This window comes from Buteo buteo, chromosome 15 (genome assembly GCF_964188355.1).
Source record: "Buteo buteo chromosome 15, bButBut1.hap1.1, whole genome shotgun sequence".
In the NCBI taxonomy this organism is placed as follows: domain Eukaryota; kingdom Metazoa; phylum Chordata; class Aves; order Accipitriformes; family Accipitridae; genus Buteo; species Buteo buteo.
This window is the reverse complement of record NC_134185.1, coordinates 11,361,630-11,386,397: the sequence shown is the minus strand read 5'-3', so window position 1 is coordinate 11,386,397 and position 24,768 is coordinate 11,361,630. Positions and strand designations below refer to the sequence as shown.

Here is a 24,768-nt window from a genome sequence, read left to right as displayed (position 1 = left end):
GCCATGAGGATAAGTGGACAAAATTTTCTGAATGGCTAATGTTTAAGTCTTCATCCTTTGAAAGAAAGATCTTATGTGTTAATGGGGCTTTGTCAGGGTTCTTTTATAGCACTATCAAGTGTTCTCTTATTACAAAGCTGAGCTGTGCTTCACCCTGAGCTGCGTATGGGAACTATTGCTAATGCCGGTGTCTGGACAATATGTCACAGGGTAACTCTTGCATAAATCTGTTTACTGGCAAAGGAACAAACTGTGTTTGAATACTTAGATACTCTACAGCTGAATACATATTAGGCAAATTGTTATGTGGCAGAGTAGCTCCTTCTGAGTTTGCCAGCTTCTTTGACATAGATAAATTTTGTTCACTTGTTCCCTCATCCCCGCGGCCTGCTCAATAAAATTGACAGATTCTTATCATGAAGGTGTCTTAGGACTCATTTAAAGAGACGACAAGAAGTAGTCATATTCTTGTGGTTGTGCATTGCTGCATATTATTTAATTTTTAGTTACAATTTCAGTCCATTCTTAGGATTTAAATTTTGAATACTTGAATTTTGCACTATGGCTTTAAAATATCATCTATTACAGTAGCACGTAGGCTTTATGACCTTAAAAAAATTACCTTCAATTGTAGAGAACAGTATTCAGTCAAGCTGCAAAAAGTTCTAAAACAGTAGTTGCTGGAGACCAAATTAGTTTCTCAAATATTCCCAGTTTTTAACTGTTTGTTCAGCTGTATTCCTGGTTTATATCAAAAACAGAGATGTGTTTCAAAGTGGTGTTTCTTCTACTGTTGTGAAACTAGTCTTTCCTATAGTTCATTTAAAAAGAAAACTTCCATAGCACAGTTTCTATATAAATAAATGTATAGACAAATGTACATTTCCAAACATCTTTGCACCTTCCGTTTTGGTCAAGAGTCAGATGCAAATATGCCTTTTGCATTATTTTTGCTTTATAACATCAAAGATTGGGGTTGGGGGTTAGAATGTGTGAAGCTACTGATGGGGGAGAGGGACCATTGTTCTTGGAAAGGGTTGAATTTTCCCACTACTTTAAATTTCTTTTTTGTGGCAGAACTAAGCAAACAATAATCTTGGAAGCTTGTCAGCAGTACTGCCTGTTAAAATCTCTAAAAATCTTGGGACATAAAAGGAAGGGGAAAAGTTCAAGAGTTTTGCTGTGGAAGCTTTTTTCATTTTAATAGGAGGAACCCATTCGAGCAAGGTATTGTTGGGAAACTCATTGTCTGAATGTTGCAGGAGTGAAGTTTATAATTTTTTTCTTTTTATCAAGATCACAATGATTTGGGGAAAAAGTTAAACAGCGTTGAACTATTTGGGTCTAAATACATAATGTAACCACTAGTTAATTTAAATATTTTTACATAGTACTTCAACTTTTTAAAAACCATCTTCCATGGGCTTTCAAGATACTACATGTAGAAGGCAAGGAATCATTGTCTGGGTGAATATTTGTCCTTTATATCTAAAGGAATGTGTTAATGAACAGGAGAGCCAAATTTGCTGTACATAGGTAAAGTTGGCTAATACAAGAGTTTGTAATGCTTTTAGCAAATTGACAGTGCATATGTGTGTATCTAGTCAGATGTTGACATTCTTATGCTTGACTTCAGCCACAGAGAGACAACATGTGTTAATATGGGTGCAGAGTACTATAAGTAAGGTGGTTTGGATTAGAACTGTTTTGGGGTTGGGGTTTTTTTGAGCTTGTAAAACATCGAGGCTATGTAGGATTTTGCTGCTTCAACTGTCATCATATTTTTAGGCAGTGCAATTGTTATAAATATCAACTTCGTGGTCCTCTGAAGAAAAGTCTCTGGTTTAAAAGTCGGTGATGGTTTCCCTTTCGTGCATAAATTAGTTTTTCCATATTCTGCTGCTGCAGTTGTTTCAAGGTTATAAAGAGGATGATAGTGACAGCAGTAAGGAATTACAGCATTAGTCTTGTTTCAAGATAAGCTGTACATTTTCCTATTGGAATTTGGACTACTCATTCATCCTTTAAATAGGAAATGTGTTCCTTTAACACGTCTTCAAAATTTTGATGTTACAAATGTCATCTTTAAATGTATTTGTATTGTTCTTGTAGAACTTTGCTTACTTTTACTGGAGGAGAGGATTATACTTCAATATTTTCAGTGCCGTTATATTTTAGGTGTATGTGCAGATTAACAAAGCAGCAGAAGATGAAAACACAAAAAAGCTGGCTAAGGATTTCTTTAGAAAACTGGAGGAACATGATGAGCAGACATTGTCGCTTTGGAAACAATTTAGAGACTTCAGTATTGAGGAATACAGCCGAATTTATAAGGTACAACTTACGCACTGCAATTTCTGTGTTGTTGGAAAAATGGTACAGACGTTGCTGTAGCATTGTCAATTCATTGCCTTTCCAGTAAACTTTACAGTGTTGTGGGGAAGATGTTTCTCAATATGCCAGGCTATGCCCCATTCTGCTTGGAAAAGGCATGGTAGTTGATTTAACATCCACGCAGACTGCCACTTCAGTTGCTGACAACCTAGATACATTTTATTTAATGGAGTCCATGTAATTGGCCCTTAGACTAATTCTCCCTTCTCAGAAACCCTGAAGCTAGGAGTATGGTGCTAAGCAACAAAGCAAATCAGTGTTAGATAAATATTGTTCAGTTTTGCTCTATCTTTGAAGTCAGCAACAACCTGCTAAATTTAACAGTTTCCATGTAATAAATTTTATCAGGAGATAACTCTGTTTTCACATTTCTGATCTAATGTTATAATGCAGAGCTGTGTATGTTGCATATTAAATTGAGTGTAAGTAATTATAGCAGCAGGAGTTTACAATAGTAATCAGTACATAAGTCACCTGCAGGTTGAGTTGAGCTAATATACAGCCATCTGTTGCATACTGTAATCTCAAGAATGGAGCTGGGTGTCCGCTGTTTCATGGGAGGTGTTTGTGCCATTGACCACAGAGTGAATCTTATGAATTTGGAAAACAGGAGTGAGATAAACCTTCTGTCACTGAATCCAGTCTCTTGGTATTAATACTATGTAATCTTACTCAAGAATCAACTGAGTCCATCTGAAAACCAGCTAGTGTTTTTCTTTCCCACATTCCTTGCAATGAAATTCTGGAATGGGTGCCCAGTTTTGATGGGCTTAGACATTTTTTTCTAACTCACGGCTCCAAAGAACCTGTGACTCATTTTATACTACTTCCTTCTTCTAGTATTATTCTTTACTTAAACTTGCACTTTTCCACCTCCTTCCTCTTGATGTATTTGTAGAAATTGGTCATGTCTTCTTTCATTGTTGATTGCAGGGTTAAAAGGGAAGTGGCCTGCCCCTTTCTCAATAATCCAGACAGCCTGGCTGTGCTTTAATTTCTTCCCTGAAACATATCACTGGATTCGTGCCAAGTACTCTAAGTTAAGATCTCCTAAGTGAGACACAACCTAGATAATTCTAGTGGAAGGCTGACCTGTTAGGGTAAGTGGGTATTAGGCTGTGTATGCAGCTGCATCGTGATGGTCATTCATCATTGATCACATGATGACTGGTACAGCTAGATCTTTCTCTCCCAATTCCATTCAAACTAACAAGTATCAAGCGGATGGGCTGACAGCTTTGTTGCCCTCAGTTAAAAACCTTGTCTTTTTTACTATTACATTTCACCCAGTTCTGACAGTTAAGGTCATCCTATCTCTCCTAGGTATACCCTCAGCCTTCCTAGTAATGGTGATTTCTGTATGCTCAGCAACGTCTGTGACTAGCTCCTGCTTTTTTAAATTTCTTTTAGCATCCTTTTAAAATAGGATTGGTTTCATGTCCAAGTAACTTCTCTGCAGTCCACTGGGTTTGCCTCCAGCACAGCACGTTAGAGACCTACCTCAGAGTTTTTGTACTAATTGCTCTATCCAGTTAATGCCTAATTTCTCATGAATGTTATATCCAATACTGTATTCCACTCAGGGAGATTAATTCAAATGCAAAGATCAATTAAATCAAAATTCAAACATCCTTTCCTTTTAACAGTGAAGTGACATTTCCTGGAATAAAATTAATCTTTGCACTCTATCTGACCTGTGACACAGACCTATCATCTGACTTAATTTGAAGAAATGATTAGCCTCAATCTTAACAATGTTACCCTTCTTTGATATTCTTGGAACTTTTCAGCGTCTAGGAGTGCACTTCGATGAATATTCTGGAGAATCATTTTACCACGAAAAGTCCCAGGAAATTCTAAAGACGTTGGAGGATAAAGGACTCCTTCAGAAAACAATGTATGAACTCATTATTCAATCTATTGGTGTAGTTTATTTAACATTTCAGTTGCATTTCAAATGACATATGATGAGTGAGGTTTGTATGTAATCTAAGAGGAAGAGTTTTCTTTAGATGTTTTTGGTAGCTGTTATGGTAGAAGACCAAGAGGATTTGTGCAGCCGCAGCTAAAAATTAAGTTTGCCTTTTCTGTGCCTAGCACAGAAGCCTGGCCGTGACAAATTACGTACAATGACAGTGTTCAACTCCTAACGGCCTTTTAGGCTGTTAATTAGTTTGGTAGCTGCATGTGCCATTTAACAAGCAGAGTTAGATGAGATCCTCGCCTTGATGAAGGAGCTGCCTGGCTGAACTGGAACGGAAGCTGTAGTCGTGGAGTGCACCAGAATGCGGGCAGGTGGCTCCCTGGCATCAGCAGTGGTGACAAAAAGCTTAGAGGAACGGTATTCAAAAAGACTTAAAGGATACAGTCATTCAAAGAAAAGAATGACATTGTCTAGAGCGAGGTGGGTTCCATGGCAAGAGGCCTTTGTTTTGGTTCTGACCTGTATGTTATCTGAACTTACCTGTATATTGGCTCTGCCTTGCAGTTACTTCAGTGTTTTCTCTCAACTTATAGAAAAGGGACAGGAATTGTGGATCTTTCAGAGAAGAAAGACCTCTCATCGTTTTCCACCGTCATGCGTAGTGATGGGACATCTCTTTATATAACAAGGCAAGTAAGCCCATCTGTGTTTATTGCCATTTATTTTGCCAGTAAACTTTTGTACATGAGTACATTTGTAACCAATAGTACAGATTTTGAAGCTTTTTCTTTCTGGGATGGAATACCTTCACTAATGAGTAATCATAACTGGAACTAGCAATGTAACTATGATGGGATGAAAATGGCTCAGGAAAAACAACTGCTTTTAAATACTTTTCTTCCCCTTAAGCAGTCTGTCAGTAAATCTCCTCTTTCCATAAATCATAATACTTTCTCCAGCTACTGACTTTGACAACAAAGCTGGGATCTCTTCATCTAATAAACACTTGCCAAATAACAACGGTTTGATAAAGACATTTGCTTAAAATGTTTCTTGACAGTGTGATGCATAAAAAAATTACTTGTTCAGCCATGTCTTCATTGACTCAGTGGACCACCAGCACTGTAACATCAATTTTATCTTTTCCTGTCTTCTCATCAGTATCCTAAAATTCTTCTTAGGGATTTTAGTATGGAAGCCTTAACAGTTTCTTTGTGCCAGTAATGTAAATAAATCAGATGTCTAGCCCTCAGGGTAAACTATATACAGCTTTTCAGGACAAGGGTACTAGAGAGACGCTGCAGTCAATCCTGCACATTAGGGAGCTGCTGAATCCTGTAGCTAGATAGAGGCAAGCTGCCACAGCTCCATGCCCACAGGTCCAAACAGTAGTAAGGCTGAGCACCTGTTCGCAGTAGGCACACCAACACACACACACACATATATACACACAGCCAACCAAACAGGGCAACACAGACAAAAGCACTCAGTACGAATGGCCTCATTTTGTTCCCCCCTGGCTGATTAGGATGAAGATATATTAGTGTGAAGAAATAGACATGTATGTATGTGTCTATATATGTATATACACATGAATGTATGTGATATATATTGTCTACATAAGTAATATACAGATGTATTGTATGTACAGAGTATGTATGTGCAATGTGTATCCCTCCAGTAGCTGAGCTTCAACACTCAGTCTGCCCATTAGCTGGCTCCTGGATCCCCTGGTCTCCCCAGTTGCTGGCACCTGGGCATGTGAGCCCTCACAGCCCGTAGCTTCACTCCAGTTGCTGGTACACAGTGGATCCCTCCAGGAACTGAGCTTAGACATGTGGTCCATCCAGCACCTGGCCCTGGATCCTCACTCTCCCCTGTTGCCTCCTACACAGAGACACACATATACACAGGCAGGTCTCTCAGTCAACCCACAGGCCCCATGGTCTCTCCGGCAGTTGGCCTGGACCCCCTGATGCCAACAGTACAGACTCCTCTGAGTGCCTCATCTTTGAAGGCACACACTTACCTGGCTTCCAGGGCATTTAACCTACTTGCTGGCTAGTTCAGCTTGATATTTGCTGTCAGTCACATGCCGATGTGTCCGCCATCACTCCAGTTGTTGGCAGCAGAGACACCTTGGCCCTGGTGACCCATGGTCAGACTCCAGTTGCTATCACTTAATTTCACTTAACTCCAGTCCCTTCAATTGTGGGCATCACAGGTGCATGGCCTATATGAGCTGTAGTCCCCAACTCCAGTTACAGATACTTAGACCTCCAAACACATGTGCACACAGAAGAGAGACCCCCTCACCCAGGAGAAGTTTGAAATGCAGTTTAACAAGAAGACAGGACAGACTGTGCTGATCAGGTGCAGGGCACAATCAGGCAAACATACTAACCAGCAATCGGTTTACAAGCCACCTGTCCCTTTTATCATCTTCTCCCTCTCTTCCCATCTTTGGTTCCTCCCCTAAGCATCCCATAATAAGTCTTGTGCAATTGCAAAATGCTTTTCCTTTGCATCCCATGTGTCCCATATCCTGTAGGCAGTAACCTCCCTCAGTCAGAAGGTGGTCTGGAGAGCTGCTCCTGGTGACCCCTGAGGTGGGTTTCACACTGGGACATGGGGCTGATGGCTCTCCCGTGACAGCCCTGGGAGGGGCTCGAGCAAGTTGTTTCTCGGTACTACTTAATGTGTGTGGAGATGAGCTTTTTATCGTATAACCTAACGCTGAGAGCACTGGGTTAGTTTTCCAGGAGAGGGGTGTTTCTCTCAAGTCCCAGTTGATTGGTTGCTCCAGTAGGCAGAGAGGGACCACTTACCCTGTGCATAAGACTGGTTTCCTCAGTAATTTTCATAGCTAGCGGTTTAAAAAAAACCATTTCAAACATGTTGTAAACAGAGTATACATGTCCTCTTTTTTGTGTAAGGCATACATGGATCCCTCTAATCAGGCAGTCTTCTCCCCTCCATAAGAATAGATTATTTTCCTAAGAGGCAAATAATGAGGTATGTTTGAATGAAAATTCAAATAGTTTCTCATTGTCTCTTTCAGAGATCTTGCTGCTGCTATAGACCGAATGAATAAGCATAGCTGTGATACTATGATTTATGTGGTAAGTAATTCTAGATTCACCAAACACTTTTGAGCCTGACTCTCCCCAATAATCCACGGGGCCTCTTGCTCGCAATATGACTTTGATACATGGTATTTTTGTCAGTAAAATAGGTGCCCTTACTGCCCAGCAGCTGTGCCTCAGTGTGGCAATGTTTCTTGGTTCTGTTTCAGTTCATGACCCACAAAATGGTTGAAAAATCAGCTCTGGAGTTATTCTCTGTTATAAAAATCTATTACAATTTGTTTTAAAGGAACTTTTACTCAATTGACACTGTATTTTCTATATAAATGTTGTAATTAATATTTAAACAAGTCAGAAAAAGCTGTTAGTCTTATAAAGGGTTGTAAAATGTTAATTTAGAAATTAATGGCCTAAAATGAATCTAAATCTACTCTAAAGTCCTGATATCTTATCTGAAATGTAAATTTTTATGGCTTTGAACAGTGCATTGGTTTCATTATGTAGAAATTGCACATAAAGTACTGCTTAATCAATCTGAACAAAGCAGTTGTAGACAGGGAATCTTTTTATATTTCTTGGTTTGATTATTTGGCTTTTTAACAATTCCAACACTATCAGTAATGAATAGCAGGATTATCTCCTCACTTGTGTGAAACTCTTTTTTGCTTTAATATTACCAATGACATATCAAATGATGCTTTTAGATCTTCTTTTTCCCAGATTTAGAAAAAAATAATTTTGAAAACCATGTTCTTTTATGTGAAGTCAATTAATAGCATATGGAAAAACTCTGCATGTCATTTGTGATCCGTTTGGTAAAGCCCGTATATCTTCTCTGGTACAGCTTTTTCAAAAGTCAATATAATATTACAAATACCATGATTCAGGGGAGGGGGAGAGATCAGTAAGCATAAAACTAAATACACAGATAGTTTAAAGTACGACTTTTAGTTAAGTCACGTTCCTCCTTTTATTTTCAGTCTTCAGGAAATTTCCAGTAGCTTGCCATTCCGACATGTGGTCATAGAACAGGGATTTTTTTGGTTGTGTTTTTGGCGGGGGGGAACTGCTTGGTTTTGGTGGGAGTTTTTGTGCCTCTACTGACTGGAACATAGTAGGTTCACTGGCATCGAAGAGCAGTGTGGCTGTGAAAGTGTAATTCATTAGGAGTTAAGGAAGTTTCTTGTCTAGTTCGCGTGGGTAAGTAATTATTTATATTTGTTACACCATGAGGTAGTAGGGACCAAGGGAGAAGGAACAGTTAGAAAGAAAGAAAATAGTTGGGTGGGTATTTTGCACAGATTAGGATATGGGCTGAATGTTAACCTCATGGAGTGAGCAAGCGTGGAAGCAATAGTCTTGAGTTGACTGGCTGCTCATAGCTGAACCCTAGTAACTACTTCCTTGCCTGGGCCTCTTTGATCTACTCCTAGTCCAAACAGGTATACAGCAAAACCAGACTGTGATGTGATCAGTGTGTCCGTTATAATCAATGTCTCGTTCAAGTTGGAAATGACAGATTAGCCTGTCTAGTCTGGTTCTCTCAACCTTGTTAAGGTTGCATAGTTTCTGGATGACATGGTTAGTATTTTTATCACTTCTGACTTTCTGAGAGCTGAGAAAGTGGGTCGTTAAATGAGAGGGCAATAACATAAACTATTGGGAGAGTTTGTGGGACAGACAGCCTGATGAGGGAACTGCCAGCCTTGCTGAGGTTTGGTGCTGTTTTGTGGCAGTACTTTTTAGTGGGTTAGGACTTCACTCAGTGTTACCAGAGGCAGGAGGACTTCATGGGTTTAAGTGAGAACACCGATGATTTTAGTCTTTAATTATTAAATACAAATGTATTTCAGAATCCTGGTCTTGTTACAAGAAAATTATTTAGAGGCTCTTGATTCTTATTTCATATGATCATCTTATTTTCATCAGATCAACTTGCTTAAAAAACATTAAATGGGTTTATTAGTTGTAATGCTGTAAATCACTGTATTCACCAATTTATATTTTTTAAAAATCCTAATTATTTCATAAAAATGCAGTGATATGAGCAAAATATTCAAAACATTTTAAAATGTGTGACATGTATTATTAAAGAGGTATTAAGATTCCATTGAATGTTGCACTCAAAACAGGAGATGAAAACACTTTTATATATGAAGAATTAAATGTAATCCACACTGTCAGACTGCAGACTTCTCCCTTAAAGCTAACCACTTAGACTACATTTGGACATGTATAATTTTGGGGCCTGTAAGGAAAAAATTGCCATTCTTCATAATACGAATCTTCTTTTGGGGCATTTGTGTTATTTTTGCCATGCTATGAAGCTATGAAAAAAAAAGTAGCTTTATGAAATGGTAGTGTCTGCAGGTTCATCTTTTTTAGCCTACTTACGCATCCATGTTTTGAATATTACTTTTAGGCAGAGATTAAGTTCTGTGGTATTCCTAGTATTTATTTCCATCCTTCTTAACAAATTTGGTTTTCATGCAATTTTAATTATGTGGATTGTTCAGGCATAATAAACACTCATTGTTATGCTTCTTGCAGTATCACACAGCATCCCAAAAACACAGGAGTTGACGCTTAGTTTTCAGGTGGCCAGCTGAAACCTGAAATTCAGCATGTACTGCCGGATAGGTATTCTTATCTTGGCCTCACTTTTCATGTTCTTATTTCCATGGGAGTTTAAAGGATTATAAAAAAAAAAGCTATTAGATTATTATTAGATTATTTCCTATTAATGATTTTAAATATTCTTCTGTACGCTATTTCTATATACATTGGTCAAGACAAGTAACTGGAAACTTAAGTTGGTTTTTAGTTTGGTTTTAGCTGAAAATTCTGCTTTGTGAACAGTCACGAAGAAGCAATTAAGTAAGAAGGATTGGAGTCTTTTGTCAGTGAGTATTGTCATGATTTGTCACAATATCTACTCACAAAAGACTGCAGTCCTTCAAAGAGGTGATTGTAGTCCAGGTGGTGAGGGATATGCTGCTGTGCATACAAAACCAAATCAGTTTCTGTCATGGAATGTATAATCTCTTGTAAAGCAGGAGAATGGAGATAAATTTAGACTTGGAGAGAAGCAGAGGAAACAGCGAGGCAGCACTGGCCAGTACAGTGAGCTGGCCTTTATCTAAACTTTGTAAAGTTTATTGTGAGGTCTTTAAGCGAGGGAGATCTGGCTTTGTTACAGGTACAGAGAGCTTCTCCCATATGCAAGGTGCGTAGAAAAGAGCTTAGAAGGCCTTGTTTGAAATGCCAACCACTGCTATCCATTTATCACCCTTGCTTGTGAATCAGCACAGAGAGAGGTGGCACATAGGAGTGGAGCAGGTTACAAGGAATTGTGAAGGAGGAGGCAGGTGCTGGAGGCTTGATACAATGGTAGAGTTGAGAAAAAATGGAATAAGCACTTCACTCACTGCTTACTCCCTGTCTTGGAATACCAAACAAATAAGGAAACAGTGGTTATTTGGTTATCACTGCAGTGTTTTTTAAGGAGGGATAAAGGAGTCTTTAAGCAGTGTAGTCAAAGCAACTAGGTAGGAAAGTGAACTTCATAGCAACAGCTGTGGCTAGAAACACAAAGATCGTTGTTAGACATAAACTGCCACTGGAAACTGCTTTAAGTCATAGGAGAGAGTAATTGGAAGAAAGCACAAGGTGCGTCATTAATATGAAAATGTGATAATTTATACTTTTTTTTTTTAATTATGCATCTGACTTGTGATGTAAAACTCCACAAATCATGCTGGAGACAATATAAACTAGTGGGTTTGGAGAGAGACAGCTTAAAGAGGTGTTCTGTTTCTAAGCCAAAGGAACCTTGAAGTTTGGTGATGTAAAACATGGGAATATAACAAGAGCAGCAAGGTTCTGAAGTGAAAATGGAGGCATTCTGTTTGATGGGCACCTCAGAGATTATGTGAAACTAAAGAACATCAAGGTTTCATTTCACTTCATGGCTTTGCCTTCATGACCTAGGAATAATAATTTTTGAAAAGGTAGATTGCTTTTTCTAACAAGATACAAAGTCCCATTGCCATAGATTCCAGCTGTTACATTTTTCAGTGTCTGTCTTCATAGGTCTTAATTCTGCTTGCAGTGGCTTACTGGCACAGTACTGTGGTGTGTTGTGTTTGTGTGTTAAAAGCTAATCCTTATCAAACTTGGAGTGTTTTCTGATATGCACCAATTCTATTCCTTAGACAGATAAAAGTCAAAGTAATCACTTTCAACATTTGTTCCAAATACTGAAGCTCATGGGTTATGACTGGGCAGAAAGGTATGTATTTATGAATCTTAATTATATACCTTTTTTTTTTTTAAGAATGGGTAATATGTACATTGGAATTTCAGCGGAGTGCTCTTTTGAAGAAAGTCTCCTGATTGTGTCCACTTTCCACCATGCTGTAGCACACCTCATGTAGGCATTTTGGATCAAACTAAGCTACAAGATATGCTGCTGGCATGCAACTAATGAACAGTGCAAGCAGACATTTGACCTGTAGGACCCAACTAATGCTAGTCCAATAAGGAGGGAAAAATAAGAAAACAAACCCTCAGAATTGTGTGCAATGTGGGCCTCAGGGCCTTGGCACCAACCTTTTCATTCTATATGTCCGCTCCTACTGGTCCGCTTTATTTGTGAAGGGCGACATAGCCATGTGTTCAGGATGTGAAAAATAGTCCTGTCTCTCATTTAACAGTCTTTTGTAACTGCTTGATGTGAAAAAGGGAAACAATCTTTCAGAGACTTTATGACATAGCTTCTGGGATATTGTGTGATCACATGTTAAACGATTACTTGTTGAAGTATGATGTTTTAGCAGAGATCTGCATCTGAGTTTGAATCATGCTTCAGGCTTGAAGTATCTATTGTAGGGAAATGTATCCCCGCTGTTATTCATTGTAATTACCAATCTTGTTAGCAATCTGAGCAAAGGTCAATAAGGGATCTGCAGACTAAATCATATTCCTCTCTGACAGACTGCATGTTTTTTGTGGTTAAATATAGGATTTTAGCCTTCAGGAATGTTAGCCTGTCTCCTTTCACAGTGCTTAAAGTCGCACTAAAATTACCTTAGGTTATGGATCCAGAATAATGCTTGGGATTATTGTGAGCAGAAGCAATGAATGTTTTATTATTAGCAATGATTAATTACACTTTTAGTTTAATGTGGCCACAATAGAATTATTATGACTCCCTTTCTAATCTTATTAACAGATCTGTGTTGCCACAGTAATTTGATCTGTCTACATCCTGCCTCTCCTCAATTTATTGCAATTTATTGCATTGAGTCCCCTGTACCAAAGCTAGTAGCAAGAGGGGTTCCCACGAGCACGCAAATGACCAGGTTATCATAATTCTGATCATAATTTTCCCATTATATAATAAGTATGGAGCTTTGGTTGCTGAAATGAGAGTTACTGATTATATCACCAACCTTCCCACGTTGGAGCACTATTTATTCAGCTGTTACTGCTGTTTCCTGGTAAGAATCCAGCTCTGAACAAACACTGCAAACATTTCTCTTGATTAAAATGTAATTTTAGGTCCTGCTGCTTTTCAACACAGGTGCCAGCATGTGTCTTTTGGTCTAGTTCAAGGGATGAAGACTCGGAGAGGAGAAGTAATTTTCCTGGAAGATGTTTTAAATGAAGTTCGCTCAAGGATGTTGCAAAACATGGCTTCTGCAAAAAGTTAGCTATTTCAGGTCTTATTAATTTCTTTTGATATTCTGTGTGGATCAGAAACGTGTCGTCTTTTGTACCTTTCACTTTTCCCTGCATCAGACTTATCAATCACAGTGATATGCCCTGATCTCTGCAGTTTTTATATCTCCCATAATATAAACAATGTTAAAATAATCCTTTGCAACTCTGTGAACTTCCCTAAATTACAGATTTGCAAACTTTAACATTCAGTGAAATTTCATCATGCTTTTGCACTGGGAAGGAAGTACCTGCCTTTGGGGGACAACAGTGGCTTTTTTCTGGAGGGACAAACTAGTCAATAGTGGGGTTGGGGCTGGAGTTCAAGGAACAGTCAGATTTCATCCAAAGGATTTGTAGGTCTGACAGTTTTCTCTGGCAAGATTGACCGTAGCTTTTCTGCAATAACTGCCTTGTCATCCTCCCAGCCTCCTGACTGTTTCCGGAGTCCCCAGGAGGTCACTGCTCTGCAGCAGAATCTGCTGAAGGGGATGTTTGTCTGCACCTCGGACTGTGGCTCTAGAGCCTGTTCCTCTTGACGCAGAAAAGATTCAAGTAGTTTCCAGTGAAATGCTGCCCCCTCTTGTGCTTTCTGGTGTCAGCTGCTGAATTGAATCAATGAACTGATGAGGTTAGGTAGTGTCCATCTTCCTCACTCTGCCTTCTCAGCTTTTTTAATCCAGATAATTTTGCTTGTAGAGTGGACAAGGAGAAAGGGGGGCAGGCAGGATGATAGAAAGGTGACCCTGGGTTCAAACCAGTTTTACTGCAGAGAGGAATGGAGCTTAGAGCTTCAGTTTAAAGGTTAGTATCATAGCTGAGTGCAAAGTAAACTTATTTTTATGCTGGACTGAACTGACACGGCAGAAGTACAGACCCCATGTTCCATTGCACAAGCAGCAAGCCGAAGAACAGCTAAAAGAATTAATATGTTCAGAAGGCACTACAGCATTACCCAGAGCTTATCCGTTAGATCCTAAATTCTACCTGTGCTTGTAGAAATTTTCCTCCTTACATTTGAATTTCTGCCTAACTTCCCCTTTCCTAAATAAGAAACTGTAAATCCCTGACTCATAGCAATGTCTTCAATGTTTGAAAAGTTTTTGGATACACAGTGAAAGATACTACAAACTCTTGTGTGGCATCAAAATGCCTCACTGTCATGGAAAAGATTTTGAGAGCTGGGCATCTAACAGCCAACGCTAGCTTTAAAAATCATACTTGTGTGGAGTTCGTTAGTTAAATACCTTTGTATAAACTCTTTGCTATTAGCTGTACACAGTTCTGTTCTTTAAGTTTCCATTATTGGCATCCTTTTTCTTTCTACTAATCTCAATGAATCCCCTGTCCGTGTAAATCCTCTCTACAATGCCAATTTCCTTTGATGATTTACTTTCTCTTAGATAGCTTTGTGTCTTATCAAGCACCTAAACAAAAGCCTGAATTCTGAGACAGTTTTTCTGTTTTGAAACAAATCTCAGTTATGAAATATAATAACATAATCTAAATATATTTGTCTTTGTGAATGAATAGCCAGTCTGAGACTTCTTAGGGCTATGAACTATCCCCACATTTTTCAAGCTTAGTCCTTTCTGAATTTTGTAAATAGCAAAGGTATGAGTAGTACGAACTACTCAAAGTTGTCTCAGTTGGCTTTGCTGACCTGGCACAAAGAAATAGCAAAGCAAAAGACAGAAATCTAAGTATACTAAAATTGTACTGCAAAACTGTTTCAGCTTAAGTAGTGCTGTAAGAGAACAGTGCAATTTTCCATATTCTGCTGTTAGTGGGAAATCAGCTGGGACAGCAAATCGTAAGCTGAACTCTGCAAATTTAATAGGTTACATATACCACAATAAAAAAAAACACTTGGCCTTTGCTAAAGTGGAACAGATTTGCCTTGTAAAAGACTATGATTAGAAGCCTCCTTTCTCTCCAGTAGCGACAAAACAGGAAGAGTAGACCCTGGTAGAGCACGCTGTGATCTGAGTTTAAAAATAGAAAGCTTTATATATGTCAAAAGCATCACCTTTTCACTAGGAAAGGTTGTGGGTCCAAACAGAAGTAACTGATTTCCCAGAAGATCCAGTTTCTAAAGCGCTGTTATCTAGGCAATCTTACTGTACTTCTGATGAATGGGAGCACCAGCTTGGCCCTGTGAACTTCCCTGTGAGACGGGGAATGAGACAGGCCCTTTGGTGAATTTCTGTACGCAACAGCATGCTGCTTATCTGCTAAAGAATATCACTCGAGTTGTGAAAAAGCTGGAAATAGCTTTGCAGACATGTCTCTGCAGCTGTTGCGAGGACATTCTCTCTTAGACTCTCCTAGATTAATTAGGTTTTGTAATGATAGACTTAAGTTCTTTTGTAGTGACTTAAGACTTTTGTAATGATAAGAGTTAAGTTAGTCAGGAGTGCTTTGGAGAGGCTCTTGTCATGTCTACCCAGGAAGAAGGGCAAATCATGCCTAACTTATCTAGTGGCCTTCTATGATGGAGTGACTGCATTAGTGGACAAGGGAAAAGCTATGGATGACATCTACCTGGACTTCTGTAAGGCTTTTGGTACAGTCCCCCACAACATTCTTATCTCTAGATTGGAGAGATACAGGTTTGGTGGATGGACTGTTAGATGGATAAGGAATTGGCTGAATGATCGTGCCCAAAGAGTTACGTGAGTCAGTAGCTCAATGTCCAAGTGGAAATCAGTAACAAGTAGTGTCCCTCAAGGGTCTGTACTGGGACCAATACTGCTTAATATCTTCGTCAATGACATAGACAGTGGGATTGAATCCACCCTCAGCAAGTTTGCAGGTGACATCATGCTGAGTGGTGCAGTTGATTCGCTTGAGGGAAGGGATGCCATCCAAAGGGATGCTTGAGGAGTGGGCCCATGCAAACCTTATGAGGTTCAACAAGGCCAAATGCAAGGTCATGCACCTGGGTTGAGGCAATCACCAATATCAGTACAGACTGGGGGATGAATGGATTGAGAGCAGCCCTGCTGAGAAGGACTTGGGGGTACTGGTGGATGAAAAATTGGACGTGAGTTGGCAATGTGTGCTTGCAGCCCTGAAAGCTAATTGTATCCTGGGCTGCATAAAAAGAAGCATGGCCAGCAGGTCAAGGGAGGTGATTCTCCCCCTCTACTCTGCTGTCTTGAGACCCCATGTGGAGTACTGTGTCCAGCTCTGGGGTCCCTGGTACAAGAAAGACTTAGACCTGTTCAAGTGGGTCCAGAGGAGTGTAACGAAAATGGTCAGGGCTGGAACACCTCTCCTGTGAAGAAAGGCTGAGAGAGTTGGGGTTGTTCAGCCTGGAGAAGAGAAGGCTCTGGGGAGATGTTATTGTGGCCTTTCATTATATAAAGGGAGCTTATAAGAAAGATGGAGAAAGACTTTTTTACCAGGGCTTGTAGTGACAGGACAAGGGACAACAGTTTAAACTGAAAGAGAGTAGGTTTAGATTGGAAGGAAGAAATTTTTTACAACGAGAGTGGTGAGACACTGGAACAGGTTGTCTAGAGAAGTTGCGGATGCCCCATCCCTGGAAATGTTGAAGGTCAAGTTGCATGAGGATAGTAACCTGATCTAGTGAAAGATGTCCCTGCCCATGGCCAGGGGGATTGGACTAGTTGATCTTTAAAGGTCTGTGCTAACCCAAACCATTCTATGATTCTCACAGCTCAGGTTCTCTGAATACAGTCAGTTTAGCTATCTACAGTGGATGGTGTAAATACTCCCTAAATGTACATCCAAGTGCTCCATTAGTCATTGGAAGAATTTTTCTTTGGCTATTTATGCCTCCCTATCACTTGGAGTTTTTAAACAAAATCTGAATTGCCCTGTCACTCTCTTCCTGATCTTAGAGATTGGCTGTCTGAATTGTGAAGAGGAATTCAGTGTAGTCTATCCAGTCTGTTGTAATGAATGCTTTTGACCTTAAAATCTGCATTGCACATACTAGGGGAAGTGGGGGAAAAGCACACCTGAAACAGCTGTATCTCAACTTTTAAGAAAGATTTTTATCCTGGACTTGATTTTTATCCTGGAATTGCATCCTGACAATTTCCATATTGCTTGTTCACAGTTATGGAAGATCTGCTGTTTTATTGGCATTTCCAAGTCTGACCAAGGGTGTCATTATGCTACTACAGAGTTACAATTTCTTTTTCTCTGTTTCTTGTCAGCAACCAAAGAGGTAGAAGACCCTATGGAGACAGCAGAGAAAGTTGGTCTTGCAGCACTAATAATTCAGGTGAGTCTGAGCTGCCTCCAGAGGTGTTTGCATCTTCTGTGAAAAGTTAAAAATTGAGATGGAGAGCTGTATCTAGGTGACATTAATTTATTGTTCCAGGACTTCCGGGGCCTTCTGTCATCTGATTATCAGTTTAGCTGGGATCGAGCTCTTCAAAGTCGTGGAGATACAGGTGTGTTCTTGCAGTACACCCATGCCAGACTCCATAGGTAAGAGGACCGTTTGTATGCAGAAGTACAGTTTGACATGTATTTTAACCTTATTAACTTACTGCTTTGTTAAGTAGTAGTGTTAACTCCTTCCCTAAATATGACACACATTCACTTTTTCAGCAGAGGTGTGAAGTTTATGATAGGAATCACTGAGACTTCTCAGAAGAGCAAGCCAATTAAAATGAAATTTCCACGTCATTTCCACAGGTGTGAGCTAACTGTCCATGTACTTTCCCAGTTCTAGGAACAGCCTCTCTGTGTGCTTGGTGTCAGTGATGAAGAATGGCGGCCCTAGGATTAAAAAAACTGATGTCAAAACCAAAATGCCAGTACTTGTAAAATATACCAAATCACAGAACTTAGATGTTTTTAGCTACCACTGTAGCTAGTGGGGTTTTTTAAACATTCTATTATTTCCCACTGTTGGTAACCCAGCTTAAAAGCAGACCCCTTCCTGTTGACTCAGGTCAAAGACCTGACATGTGTGGTTATTTTCTAAAAAGAATTTTGAAAGCATTTGAACAGTTTTAGCGATTACAGTGATATTTCAGATCATTTTTAATGCAGACATGGATATGTATTTTCATAAAAGCAAGTAAGAGACCTTCCTGCATCAGGCCAAAAGCCCATACAACCTGCTATTCTGTCTAAGGCAATGGTAATAGGAGATGGTATTCAGGGAGAGCATGCAAGCCTGATCCCTTTCTGTAGTCTATTCTTCGTGTACTCCCTTATCATCTAGGTATTGATGGTATTATGGTACCATTACTAGGGTATTGACTACCTCCCTAGTCCTATTAGCATGAGCTTCTGGGCCTGTTTTCCATGCGTATCTCTAATCCTGTGCATATTGAATAGCTATCACAAATTTTAATTCTTTTATAATGGGTTGAAGTCAGCTAGTCTGTCTCAATGTTCCATTCAGCTTGAGCAGAAGATGCCTACCCTTTTTTTCTTAAAACCACAAATTACTGTTTCTCTTGTTCAGCTTTGCTAATAAGAGTTTTTCATCCAACATTTGTTTGTTTTTCATTCTTACATTTTAGTTTAGAACAGATGCATGGGAATGAGCAGCTAACGGACATTAATGTGGCGTGCTTGCAAGAGCCAGGTGCCATCTCTGTTCTTCAGCATCTTCTCAGGTTTGTCTAGTTTTCTTTCAAAATACCAGTTCCCTTAAAATAAAATTCTGAATTTGTTGCCAGCCTGTTGAGCAGGCACAGACTGCACGATCATAAGAGAAAAATGGCTGTTTCAGGCAATGGCTTGTCTGTTGGGTCATACTGATTGCCAACAGTAGCCCTCACTTGAAATCTTTGTGGACTTTAGAAACCACATGAGGGAAAAAGCAGTATTTGGAACATACTCTGTGTACATGAGCCTCTTAATTACTTCTTGTCTTCAGAAAAATATGCTAAGCTCTATATAAATACTAGCTGCCGATTTGCTTGGTTCCTCTTGTTCTGTTTTTGTCATGTGGGAAAGGGGAGAGGAAGTGCTCCTGGGTGACGTGAAATGGGGTATGTGCATGCACATTCAGTAGCTCAACATCCTTCAGAGCTACTGAACGTGCACAACTAATACGTTTTAATAGAAGTAATGTTCTTCATTAATCAGTCTTAAAGCTGAACAGTTTCTGTTTTCGTTATTTCACAGGCGTGTAATTAAAATACAGAGACAAGGGAGTTGTCCATGTTGTGCAGCCTGTAATGGAGTTGGAAGTAATTGAGGCTTTCAGAATTCCTAGTGAGAGGTCCTGTATACTGCATTGCGCACTGCACAGTGCCAGAGAGTTAACTTCTTTGGCCACACTAAGGCCTTCTTGAGGGCATCTGTTTAAAATTCAGACTTCCAAAAGCCATGCCAGAGTCCCAGGTGGCACCTTTCAGCCTGCAAGCGTAGGCTGCAGAGTCCTACCGTTAACTGTAATTGGCTCAAGAGGTCTGCCTGCAGTTTATTGTATGCTGCATGTTCTCTTGAGCAACAGCAAGACCAGCCAGCACTCTAAGTAAGAAAGACTAGTAGTGTCTTATTTATCTAGTGCAATTATATTTCACAGAAAACTTGTGAAATTCTTGGTTTTATCAATTAGTGTATAGCTGCCTGTCTTATGTGTGAAAACTGACGGGGTTAATGTATTTTGGTTTGATTTGCAGGGATCACTGCATCCCAGACATGTGTCCATTTCCAAACAGAGGTTGTTGCTCCACTGCAGGGCTCTTGTTTTTATAGAGCTTCAGGTCTCCTTATTGCAAAGGCTTTTGAGTCTGGACAGACACCATATGGAATCTGTATGAAACATCTCCTGGGGCCTTTACTTTCAGTAGAAAGCAGTATTTAGGTTATCCACTAGACCAGGCACTCAGTGGCTAACAAACTCACGTTTAGATATCCCATGATTTCAGGAGTAACAATTACTGTTCAGTCCTTCTTGTGAGTCACCATGAGTAGATTCTTCTTGAAAAGTTTCTATGATAAACAATCCTGACTTGTCAGAAGCCCGCTTCTCATGGCTCTGCTCTGCTGTTTGAAAAGCTACCAAACATTTGCCCTTAAAATTAGCTGACTAGTTCTGAATGCCATTAACTTTGCAGACTAATGAATAGTAGATTGAAGGTAGCATGTATATCCCTGCAAAAGTGGACTTATTGAACTGATAAAATAATCTAACAAGTTGTTGTAGGCCAACACTGAAGCAGCAGCTTCATGAAGCAGCAAAATTGGTATCAAAAGAGGGCCCTTTCATTTGATACCAACTTTGTTGCTTCATAAAGCTTTATTAATGGCTGTTTGATGGTGCTTGTTAAGTTAATAGTAATTTTTCTATACCTACATTGCTGTCTCTGAGGAGCCAACAGCTGCTGCTGTCTATGTGGTCCCTGAGACAATGCAGAGCTTCCCCTAATTTTGTCTTATTCACATCTGTTGCGCAGTGGTATAAAGGCAGTGACCGTCCCTGTTTGAACAGTGGCCACCTGCGGCATGCTGGCTGAGATGAGCTGCTGAATGCATGTGTAAGAGATGTTTTTGTAGCTTACCCGCCAAGGGAATGGGGAACACTCCCTCCCTGGTGCTATAGCTCTTACTTGACCACTGAACCCCCATTATCAGACATCACTCCCCAGTTCTCCCGCAGCTTGCCTTTGAAGGAGGAGGATCTCGGGGAAGTTTGGCTTGGGCATGCTGGAGGGGATGGGCCTGGGAGCTGAGCAAAGACCAGGAGTAGTCCACTCCCCACTTTGAATTTGAAATATATTCGGCCCCAGAAGTGCTGGTAACTTCTTGCAAGCTGTGAAAAAGAGGATGTGCACAAGTGGACAGCAGAACACACGAAGAAAAACCATGGATCTCCATGACTCTGCCTGTACTATCCAGTTTAATACTGTCTTACATAAGTCAATTTTATTCCAGGATTATGTAAACCCACTTTGTTTTTGTCTTTTCTAATGTTACAATATTTCCTTTAGCTACTTAAAATTCTAAGCTGCATTTACTAAAGGCAACATCCTCTAAGGGACTATTTTGACTGCCTTGGTTATCTAATACATTTTTTGCTCCTAGGAACTTACAATTACTGTTGAAATGTAAATCCAGACATAATGTTCCAGGAGCAAATATAGCTCTTGTGTTCTGTTTGCTATAGCCTGCCTCTCTGAGCTCTGCCATCTACAGTGTTTGCATGAAGAGGAGCAGAAGCAATCATCTCCTTCAATAATAAGTGAATGAGAAAGAAACAATCAATTGTGTGCTAATTACATGGCTTAGGTCTGGTTCAGAAGATTATTTTGGTTAATTCTGCAGTTGTGGTTGTGTGTTTGTTCTGACTTAAGCAAGTCTGATCAGCCTTTTTTCTGAGTACACCTTCCTACCACTTCAACACCACACAACCCGTTTCTTTCTTCACAGGTATGATGAGGTCCTATATAGATCTTCTCAGGATCTGCAACCCAAGCACATTGTCAGCTACCTCCTCACACTCAGGTAAGGTGATTGCCAATACTGGCGTCCGTCTCTGGTAAGGACAGGTCTTCCTGAGCTGGCTTTGCAGCCCTCAAATCTGCACTGCTTTGAAGAGTAATAACAGTGGGAAGATGTAAATTTATGGGGCAGTTTCTCTAGAGCAGGAAAGGTATAAGTAGGATAGCAAATAATATAGTAGAGATCAAGGTTGGAACCAGGAAACAAAGGAGCCAGGAGCCTCCTCAGAAACTAACTGCTTTCAAGAAAAAAGAATCACTTGGCTGTAACCCAGTGTCTGAACCCAGAATCATGCTGGACTAATCATATCTCAAAGAGCAGATCTGAGCTGATAATATGCTCTCAAATCTCAAAATTTCAGCTAGGAAATTTTGTCCAAACTGCTTTTAACCACTGATCTCAGCCTATGTGTTGAGATGGACAAAGCATATTATTACTGTAAGTCATACTGCATATGTGACCTCCATAGGGAGGGTCCCCATAGGGACCTGTCTGATTTGACAGCACAGTGGAATACAGGAGTAGACTTGCTGGAGGAAGCTGTAGAGCCTGTGTATGGGGAAGGCTTTAACAAGTTAAGGAAACTTGTCTAAGGAATCCTGCCCCTTGGGAATGACAGGGCAGGCTCTCAAGGACCTTTCCAGACCAGTTTTGGGGTTTGTTGATTGTGGGGGTGGAGAGAATGTTTTGGGCTTATTTTATGAGCCATATGTTGTTGATGGCATGCAGGCTACAGAAAACCATACCCTCCCTCAGCCAGGTGAAAGAGGCTGTTGGAAATAAGTCTCTGGCGTGCTGCAGTTGCGGCTGTTCCAGTTCTGCTGCTTTCTGTAGCCCGTAGCACTGTTCTTGTCAAGAGACTTGCTTGTTCTCACCGTTCTCGCCATGCTTTCCATTTCAGCCATCTTGCAGCCGTGGCACATAAAACTCTTCCTGTGAAAGGCAGCGCCCCTGAATTAGCCCAGGTATGGCACCGGGTTGTTAGGCGGTGGCTGGAGCCTGTGCAGGGCGTCCCAAGGAATGATCCACTAAGGCTTTGCCAGCCCAGCTGTGTAACCACTGGGGTGAATATGCACCTGCAGGCTCATGAGCCAACAGTCAGGCTCTCCCATGGGTGGCACTGCTTTGGGAAGGCAAGGGTTGCTGTTCACGGCTGTGCCTGCTGGAGAGGGCTGCTCTGCCTGACCTTCCCAAAAAAGAATGCTCCATAAGGACAACTGCTCCAAACCCAGTCAAACCCCCTTCCTTATCGCCTTTCCTTCTGAACTTTTAAAAAGTAAACATTTGAGTGTTTATCTTGCTCGTTAATTTCTGGTGGTTTCCTTTAGTGGTTATGTGGGAAGACAGAGAATTAGGAGATAACTGAATCTGTCTCCTCCCGCTTGCCACCTACATATCCCAAGTTGTCTGTATTGCCTTTCCAGCTAAAGCACGGAGGCTGACAACTGTTAACATGCAGTTCCACATAGATGCAAATTATTTTCTACTGATCTCCCAGGCAATGTTTGACCTGTTAACTGCTCAGTGAATGATATACTAATTATACTGCCTTTCTTATTTTCTCTTTCATCTATTTCAAAAGCAATTACCTAGCTGACTTTGGTAGGAAGTCACATCCAAGTGTTGAGCTGTGTTGTGGGGGGGGAAAAATTCAGTGGAATTGATGGAGCTGCACTCTGTATTTGAGCTTAGATGCTGCAGGTACTCCTGCCTTTGAAGATGGACTAAGACAGTCCAAGCTACAAGGAAAGTTTCAGTTCCTTATCCTGTAAAAAAACCCTTACAGTGTGACAGCTTTCAAGAACAATTTTTTTGGAGCAAGGCTGATGATAGAGCCCTTCCCAAACAGCCAGCTGTGTAACAGCTAAGACATTGACAAGGATGAGTGAAATTTTCAAAGAAGCCCATAGTTGCTTGACCATCTCTAACCCAGGCACAGTGAGAGGAGGGATTCCAGCAGTATCCTCAGGCTGTTACAGCTTGTGGCGCATGAAAAGTTTTCACTTTTTAGTCATTGCTAGCTCTTTTGCAGGCATCACCTCTGGTCGCTCTGCCCTGAGGGTGCGACTGGGCTGGAGACCTCTTTCCAGCTTCCCTTGGTTGACAAAAGTGTCCCTCTGTTGACACTGCAATGGGCTATCCACAGCTGGTGTGAATTCTGCCAGCACTGGTGTTAGTCAGTACTCCAATTATGCGTATGTCCGAATCCCAGCGCCCTGCATGGGCAGTGTTCTCACCTCTGACAGACTGCTCCTAACTGCTGTCCTGAGAACTATGCCCTGTTCTGTAGCCATGTCGTTAAGCTGACAGCTGTTCTTGTTTTGCAGGCAAGGCTCTGTCTCTTTCAAGCTGCACGCTTGGTTCTAGCCAGCGGAATGAAACTTCTTGGAATTACACCTGTAACTCAAATGTAATGAGGCTATATGCAATGTGAAGTCACATCCTTTAGTAAAAGCATTTTTTTCAGCATAATACTCTCCTGCGTGTCATTGCTAATGCAGTGTGGAAACTCTGTCTGCTCTTGGAGGTTTGTACAGTCCAACACACCGACTGCAGAAGGGTCGTGTGGCACAGCCATTTGGGGGAGGCCAGGGCTGTCATAGTCACTTTCTCCCAGGCACTTGGTAGGAATAGTGTACTTAAGATACCAGTCTTCTTGGTATTTCCCATAAAAGAGAACTGCTCTGCATTTACCCTTGTAAATATAATATCCTTTTGGTAGAGGAACTGGTATTAACTGCACTGCCCTAAGTGATCAAAGTTCTCCCTGTCTGCAGTTGCCATTGTGTACTTATGCCTAGTGGTACAACAGCTACAGCTGCCCTGTAACAAACCGGGTTAGTCAGACCCTGCCAGGAAATTTTTTTCCTGTGTGTGGTACTGCACTCGCCCTTTGGTAACATTAGCCAAGACCAACTGCCAACTCTGTCACATCCTGTTCCTCACCCATTCCTCTGTCACGCCGACGTGATGACCAGGGAGAAGGGGGGTTGCTGCCCAGCTGGTGGCAGAGGAACCGCAGTGCTCCCTCAGCACCATACACGCAGTCAGACATGGCAGCTGCTGCTTGGCACCCCTGAGCCACCACACTGCTGAGGAGAGGTGCAGGTGGCAGCTCCAGCCTCTGAAATGCCTGACGATGCCCACCACCACCGAAGCCTTGACTCACCAGAGCGGCACTCTGGTGGCACACTG

General features: G+C 40.8%; 1 protein-coding gene across 4 annotated transcripts in view; it reads left to right on the top strand.

Annotated features, from left to right (window-relative positions):
* The window catches only part of RARS2 (arginyl-tRNA synthetase 2, mitochondrial), a 40,803-nt gene extending 16,739 nt beyond the window's left edge, over positions 1-24,064 (top strand). For 3 of the 4 annotated variants that reach the window (XM_075046582.1, XM_075046580.1, XM_075046583.1), the window contains 12 exons: positions 2,179-2,334; positions 4,185-4,291; positions 4,912-5,007; positions 7,380-7,440; positions 11,619-11,695; positions 12,989-13,113; positions 17,316-17,383; positions 17,483-17,592; positions 18,642-18,737; positions 21,502-21,576; positions 22,475-22,538; positions 23,901-24,064. In XM_075046582.1, the coding sequence (XP_074902683.1) occupies positions 2,179-2,334; positions 4,185-4,291; positions 4,912-5,007; positions 7,380-7,440; positions 11,619-11,695; positions 12,989-13,113; positions 17,316-17,383; positions 17,483-17,592; positions 18,642-18,737; positions 21,502-21,576; positions 22,475-22,538; positions 23,901-23,987 (1,122 nt within the window). In that variant the 3' untranslated portion in view covers positions 23,988-24,064. The remainder of the gene's footprint in view (positions 1-2,178; positions 2,335-4,184; positions 4,292-4,911; positions 5,008-7,379; positions 7,441-11,618; positions 11,696-12,988; positions 13,114-17,315; positions 17,384-17,482; positions 17,593-18,641; positions 18,738-21,501; positions 21,577-22,474; positions 22,539-23,900) is intronic. The other variant, XM_075046581.1, reaches the window with a different exon arrangement.
* The last annotated feature ends 704 nt before the right edge of the window (positions 24,065-24,768 follow it).